This window comes from Limanda limanda, chromosome 16 (assembly GCF_963576545.1).
Source record: "Limanda limanda chromosome 16, fLimLim1.1, whole genome shotgun sequence".
Taxonomy (NCBI): domain Eukaryota; kingdom Metazoa; phylum Chordata; class Actinopteri; order Pleuronectiformes; family Pleuronectidae; genus Limanda; species Limanda limanda.
The window spans coordinates 19,903,664-19,911,671 of NC_083651.1; the positions used below are offsets into that span (position 1 = coordinate 19,903,664).

The 8,008-nt window shown below is 41.0% G+C and overlaps 1 protein-coding gene across 1 annotated transcript; it reads right to left on the bottom strand.

Annotated features, from left to right (window-relative positions):
• On the bottom strand, positions 1–6,772 carry glb1l (galactosidase, beta 1-like). The gene is made up of 16 exons (XM_061088725.1): positions 6,600–6,772; positions 5,438–5,607; positions 5,201–5,351; positions 4,525–4,585; positions 4,337–4,431; positions 4,075–4,255; positions 3,930–3,988; positions 3,724–3,845; positions 2,833–2,873; positions 2,622–2,740; positions 1,671–1,745; positions 1,500–1,589; positions 1,284–1,397; positions 956–1,087; positions 556–780; positions 1–471 (listed from the first exon to the last, which is right to left on the bottom strand). Exons 1-16 carry the CDS (start codon positions 6,651–6,653, stop codon positions 277–279), a joined length of 1,884 nt encoding a protein of 627 aa, XP_060944708.1. The 5' UTR covers positions 6,654–6,772; the 3' UTR covers positions 1–276.
• Positions 6,773–8,008: the final 1,236 nt, after the last annotated feature.

Consider the following 8,008-nt stretch of genomic DNA (forward strand, 5'->3'; position numbering starts at 1 on the left):
TTTCTCAGTAAAAATGTTAAAAACCAAAAGACAAAACTATGGTCAGATCACTGTTTGGGAAGCTGATGTGTAAAATGCTAAAGCAGTTTACACAGGATTGTGACTAATAAATATTTAGCTCCATTTAAAAAAAATTATAATGATGATGCTACAGAAATATATGAAGCACAGTGAACTGTTCAGATGAGTTATTCTTTGCCTGATTCAAACCTTAAGATTTGTAGCAGAGAACGATTTGAACAGTTTATGTTGTGCTAGAGATTTCAGTTCAGATTGTTAAGTGGTGAAATTGAGCTGAGCCCGATCCATAAAGAGAACTCGTAGGTGCACTGGCGCTCCCTCCAGCTCCAGCACTGTGATGTTGTTGGGTCGAGTGGTGCTCAACAAGGGTCCTGGGACGTAAAGAGTCTGTTGAGGACCCCTGGCCGGCCAGTATCGCCCCAGGTTCACACCATTGATCCAGATCTGACCCTGATGTGAAAAGGGAACAGTGTTAACATCAGAAGAAGAGGAGTTTACTTGATCCCCTGGAATAAAGAGATAAAGTCACATTACCTTTGTCCATCCACTGAGCTTGATGAAGGTGTCCCATGCCAAACCGTTGGGCTGTAATGTCCCCACATAGAAGGTAGGTCCAGCTGAAGGTTCTCCCCGAGGGTCGGGGAGGGAGTGTTTGTTTGAATGAGGCCATCCACCACTGATGGCTCCATCAATGTCCAGAGAGTAGATCATCCAGTCAGTCAGTACGTCTTTGCCCAGGATCAGAGGGCTCAAGAGGCCCTGTAGAAGATTTTTAGAGAAAACAACGAATATTGTTGTTTATGTTTATCCCTTTTAACAAATGAGACAAGAAATATTTTCCTGTTTGGTGTAAGAACCAATGACTTGTTCTTATGCCAGTTAGGACTAAGTTTTCTTAAATTACAAAAAAGAAGCAGGGGGAATTGGATTGAACCTTGTAGTCATTGATCTTGCTGCCAAAGTTAACTCTGCCCATGTTCTCCACAAGTATGTCCACTGTCTCCCCCTGGTGTCCAGTGATGTTCATCACCAGCACCGTGTCTCTCTCCAGCAGGCCCCGATAAACCTGGTCACACACACACACACAAACAAACACACACACACAGTCACTGGTATGAACATTTAAAAAATACAAAATAATTGAGTAATCCAGAATAACATTGGATCACAAGCATGCCGGGATTTAACCTGTGATGTTTCCCCCATACATGACATGGACATCTGATTTGGATAGACAACAAAAGTTCATTGTGGAGGCTCACCCCATTGACGGACACATATGCACGGTCATGAACCCCATTCAGTGGAGAGATAAGTGGCGTGGGCTCCGAGAGGGTCCGGGGCAGCGTGGTCCGATACAGCACGAATCCATAGTACTGAACACAATAGACATAACAGGTTGACGACTACAGTCTAGAAGTTCTCCATGTTTCAAGAGGTTTACGACCTCTGTTTTTGACCCCACAGACACACCGTACCTGTTTCATCTCCTCAAAGGTCAGGGGATACTGAGATTTCACTGGGCCCAGAGGCGAGAGGGTGTTCAGCACAGCACTGATGTTGCCCACCTGTAAAAGGGTTCTGCTTCATTAACATGAAAATTGCAGCTTCATATTTAAAGAGGCTTCCCTGAGATAACACAGCATTACCCTTCTCATGGTGACGAAGCCGTAGGCAAACTTGGGAGTTTCTGGTGGCATGGGTCCGGCAGGAATCTCTCTAAACTGCGAAGCAACAGAAATTTATAAAATGAATCACATCTCAGACACGTGTACATTTCCAATTAGATCACACTTTTCTCATTGTAATTAGGAAAACTGCACTCATAAGGTGTACCATGGCCACCTACTGGCCATTCTTGGTTTTGCTGAGTGGACATAAAAACGTGTCTATATAGGCTAATGGACTCGTCAAACATTTGAACAGGCTGATATAACAAACAAAAGGTGATTTATCCATAAGTTATTCAGTGTGACCATGTATATATTCATCTAATCATACCAGACATCTCTGGTCTGTCTGAACTGTCTTATTGGCTTGACACTGGGCATGTGTATTGTTACGGGTCCAGGGACGTTCAGTGTTTGGTCCCATTTGGACACGGGATACGTTCAATATTGATAAACCTTGAATGAACAAGCGACCAGAGTTGTGTAGCAGCAGTGGCTGGGACTCATCATTGTCAGTGACACTGTCGATCACAACAACAGAGCGACAACTGATTCTCCTGTCTGGGAGTTTGTGTACTGAATTTGTTGAATTAACAAGTGAACAGTTCTTTATGATGCAGCGAAGGTTCTGTGGACTGAGCCGATCTGTACTTGCTGCAGCTCAATTACTCCAGGTCACTTTTACAGTTTCAGAAAGAGAGCCGCAACCAGAAAAACCACAGGACAAACAAACAGGCAGGTTTAGAACTGGCACTGCTCCAGTATAGTAGTGGTAATAGTTTCCTCTAGACAACAGTACGTTTGATAGTATTGCTCTTGAGAAATTTCTGTTCATCATCCCTCCTCTAATAGTTAGATGAAATATCCACTGTGGTACAAGTGTAATCAGGACCACAACCTGTGTGTGGGTGGCTGGTGAATCAGACGTACCTTCTTAATGACGTCTCTGATGGCCAACAGCTTCTCTGTGGGGTCGCCTGCCTCAGACAGCGGGGCGTCGTAATCATAACTTGTCACCACTGAGCGGAACCTGGTGTCATGATCGGCACCTGAGAGAGAAACAAGAGTTACACACAGATCAGACGACTGCACCACAACATGAGCTTTCATCTTATGTAGAGATAATGAAAAAGGACTTTACCATTCCAGTAGCCAAAGTTAGTGCCTCCCTCAAACATGTACCTGAGAGCAGAGAACGTGGGGCTGTTAATACCTCAGAGGAATCTACTGTTCTTCAAACAGGTGACTTTCATGTTTCGGGAGCTCAACTTGGTGACTGGTGCATCTTTAAGTTTGCGGCAGATGATTTCTATTCAAGGAATCCAATTAAACTGATTCCACCGGAGAATTGTGTGTGTTCAGCTACAGCCTGTTACAGCTTATTCGTCTGTGCCAAAGCCCTGCCATGTTCTCCCAGCCTTTAATGAACCACACTGCTGCAGTTGTTATTGTATTACGATGAACACATTCAAAGCATTACAGAAAGTTATTACAGTCAGTGTATTTTATTAAAGCGGTAGACGATCCTTATCCCAGTTAATATAGTCTCTTCCTATTTGAGTTAAGTTCGAGTTGTATTGTCAGAAGAAATTAATAGAAACTAGTAATAATTTGACTGTTTTGGTCTTTTCTTTGGACCTGTTTAGACATAGGTTGTATATAAAAATCGACAATGCGTCTAAACTTTCTCCCATTATTCAGAAATGAAGCCCATAAAATCTAAACTTGGACATACGGCAGTGTGATAAGAACTAGCTATAACGTTTTATTAGATGTGTATTTTGACTTTTTAGTTTGGTCCATGTCCCATCTGCCAACATGGAGGAAGCAGGGTTAATGACTGTACTGCAGCCAGCCACCAGGGGGTTATTGAAATGGTTTGGCTTCACTTTTGGGGAGCAGTGATGTCATACATCTTTATATAAAGTCTACGGTTGTCAATAAGAAATAATGTGGCAGTGAGAGCTATATCTTTTCACCAAATCTGAGCAGAGGATGAACTTTGGACGTTGAAGAGTTCGGGGAGACATACATGTTAACGTTGGCGCCCACGGTTAGCATTTCCTCTAGCACTCTGCTGACCTTCTGAACATCAACCACGGAATGCCGATCTCCCCAGTGGTCCAACCAGCCGGTGTAGAACTCCGAGTTCACCTACGAGACATTTGTTCTGAGCTTAGCTGGATGAGTCAGCAATTACTGAATGGAAGTAATTACAAGAAATAACACGTAACAAACCAGAGGGCCACGAGGTTCAAACCGTCTTTGTCGGCTGAAGGCTTCAGTGATGTTGGTGTCTGAATGAGGGAAAGAAATGGAAGAAAGGACATATTTCTGTACGAGTTATGTCAAATAAGCAGCCGCTGCAACCTCCTGAACCCACCTGTGCCGAAGTCCACCGTGGCATATAATCCCTCCAGAGACCCGCACATCATTTCTTTGTCCGTGTTTCCGTCGGTGGTAAACAGCACCGTGTCTTCACCGACAAAGAAGCGGAACAGAGTCCGCAAGTGACGCATGTAGTTGTAGTCACAGGCGAAGTAGCTTCCATATTCATTCTCCACCTGCAGCAAAGAGAGAGGTTAAATACAAACTGAAGGTTAAAAAAATAACTTGAATAAAGAACGTAACTGTGAGAACTGTACCTGGACACTGATGATGTTCCCGCCATTGATGTAGAGCCAACGCTTCATTTTGGGAAGGAGAACAGCGAGCCAGTTACTGACTGCCTGCAGGTAATCTACAGCAGAGGACAACAAGAAATACAGAAATCAATGTGGCCTATTATGTTTCAAAGACAAAGAAACACAGGTGCATGTTGCCACGCGTGTACCTGTGTCAGCAGAGCGGAGGATGATGTTTGGTTTCTGAAGGAGCCATGCAGGCAATCCACCCTGGAAGACAAACAAGCGTTTAGAAGAAACACATATAGACAGAGGAACCTTTTATCAGAAAGAAAGACAGAAATAAGACACGCTGCAAATAAAGACTATGTTCCTGATTTCTAAGCTAAGTGACTATTAATAGTCCAAGTCAGTTTCTCTCGATCTAAAGTCTAGACTCTAAACATGTTTGGTAAATGTATTAATATCTTAAACTAAATAAAATGCACTGAAACTTTGGTAACACATAATGTACTGTATATATGTATTTTACAACTAAGAAATTTAAATAAAATTTAGAAGATAGAAACCTCAGTGTGTTTAAAAGCAACATTTTTCTTCACCTTGACTGTAAATTTCCACTTTGTAAAATCTTTGTTGGTTGAATGTAGCACTGAAAGAGATTTAAACTGTACTGCTTTAAAACAAAAAATCTATTTGTAATATTTGTTTTTTTCTTCTGTGATGCGACATTGTAAATTTAGCTTAAAGATACTTTCAAGAGTTTTATGTTGTACAGATGCAATTAAAAACCGAATAGTTGAAATAACTCAAATAATAGGAATATCTTATAAAGCATTATCTTATATATGTTGACATAAACAAAGCAAAGTTGAGTTTTAACACCATTTCCCATTCTGCACAGATGTATGGTCCCGGGCGCAGGATGACCAGGAGACCTGTCTGATTTGCCAGATCCAAAAAATGCTCCAGGTCTCTGTCGCCCGTGAAGTTGTAGACGCCCTGAACAGTTTCATGGAAGTTCCAGGGCACGTATCTGTGGGGAGGCAGTCGCAGCAATTACAGAAAAACACTAAAAGTACACACAGTATAATTTATATGAACAGTGTGTGTTCAGCTTACACCTCGATGGCATTGAGGCCGGTCATGTACATCTTAACAAGCCGGTCCTTCCAGTAGTGTTGTGGGATCCTGGAGTAGTGGATGCTGCCGGAGATGTACTGGAACGGTTTCCCATCTTTGAGGAAGCAGTTGTTTTTGTAGTCTATAGAGAAGGATCTTTCTCCAGAGGCCTGCAAGAGGTAAAACACAGTTTGTGATCTGTGAAACAAAGACACTACAACAGACTGTAAGTAAAGATGGACGATGCGTCTTCACTTCCTCCCACGATCTAAAAAATGAAACTAAAATATCCTGTATACGAAAGTCGTCATCTTGCACATTTGAAGTCTGTACAAACGCTCGACCAATCACAAGTTAGTAATCAATCAATCAATCAAGTTTTATTTGTATAGCCCACATTCACAAATAACAATTCGTCTCATAAGGCTTTAACATTGTGAGACATCCTCTGTCCTTAACCCTCAACAAGAGTAAGGAAAAACTACTAAAAACCTTTTTCACAGGTAAAAATATGTAGAAACCTCAGAGAGAGCCACATGTGAGGGATCCCTCTCTCAGGACGGACAGGAGTGCAATAGATGTCAGGTGTAAGAAAACATCATCAGGATTTTTAGCAGCATCGACATCAACAGCTGTCAATCAAGAAGTTTCATCTCGGTTTTATAGCGTCAATTAACTAATTAAAACCAAATTTACCGGGAAGATGAACAATTGAACACACAGCAGTTTGATAAGATCTTTCTACAATGACAGGAATCGTCTTTGAGAAGGACTTGATCCGTGTCCACTACGTAAACAAGGAGGGATTTAAGAGCTATACTGCAGCCAGCCACCAGGTGGCAATCAAGATGCTTTGGCTTCACTTCACTTTGGCAACTATGTCATCCATCATTACACACAGTCTATGGTCTGTCCTTTAAAACTGGTAGAAGTCTACATTGACTTTTAATATTGTATATACAGACGAGTATCTTTGCAGATGTTACATTACAAATAAACTGTAGTAGCATCCCCTTTAAGTCTAGCAGAATGTCCCGTTATAAAAGCAAAGTGAAATAGGAAGTGGTTTCTTATCTGACTGGTAGAAAACTTTCCAGACCCATGACTGATCAGGTGACATCTCTTTTATTAACTCAAGTCCACTCTCGGGTTTCTGTCTCACCAGGTTTGCAGAGACAGAGAAACAGGCGATGACGAGTAGGACTCCAGCAGCCATGTCCACCGGCTTCCTTCAACCCCTCCACCTGGAACTAGTTCATCTCCAGTGTATCCTTCCGCTTTCACGTCCAGCTGGGGCTTTGTATTCAGTCTGTGGCTGAAACACTTCTCATCATGTCTCCTTCCCCGCATGTCTGTTCAATGGTGAGGCCACGTGACCAGCGGCTGCCATGTGACTCTCTGCAGGGTCCTAAACACACCCCGTTCAACTCAAACTATTCCTGTTAAAGACCTGCTTCATAATCTTCACTTATTATCAAAGATTAGACATGTTTATCCACTAATTAGACATAAAAGCGACACAATACAACTTTATTTATCCCTGATTAATTTGTTTCAGGGCAATTAAAATAAGACTAACATACAGACATGCACTGACAAACAAGCAATAACACAATACCTCACCATGAAAGAGTTGTTCAGGTGCATTGGGCTGCCAGTTATTTTAAGGGGTTTAAAAATCATTTATCTGTACATTCTTATTCTCTCTTTTCTTATAACAAACCCGAAAAATGTAATTTGGAAGAGAATGGTTAAATATATAGCTGATGGGGAAATTGTCAATCAATCATTCAATCCTTCAATCAATCAACCAACCAATCAATTTTTTGTTTGAAAGATATGAGCAGAGCCTAAAAAAATTAGCTTGTTAGCTCTATTTACAATAATTTACACTTTTAATGCGTTTAGAGTTTTACCACAAGATATCACCGTTGGGGCTGAACCATTCATCTTGATTTGAAAAATAAATAAAAATAGCATATGACTAAAATAGAACAAAGTTATTAAAAATAGTCCAGAAAGAAAGCATCTCTAAATAAATAAGGTTAAGATTAAAATTAAACATATCTATATCACAGTACAGAGTGAGGACAAAACCCCCAGAATACAACTACATGTTAAAATGTTTTTACCACACACTGTCATTCCATGCATTGTGCAGACTGAGAGCAATTCCCATTGTTTGTCGTTTCAAGACAACAAAGCAGCCAGTTCAGGAACGGTTCTCTTTATTGCAGCTGCACGACACAGCTCTGTGTCTGTGCACCTTTTCATGTTGTGTCAATGATATTCCTTTAACAATAAAACTCACACATTCAAAGATTTATAACTGTCTTATTTAGATTAATGTGGACTTTTGATACCAGAGCAACACACACATAGTTTTGTTTTGAGATGTTGATTGTGGTGAAATAATAATAATGTGATATTTTCACTGTCGTCTATTCTTATAAAGGACACTAGATGGCACTTCAATACTTTAAGAGAACCACACTGGGCAGGACGTTGTGCCTTGTCAGAAATTGTCAGTCAAAAAACATTAAACCATAATATTACATTAATTTAAGATAT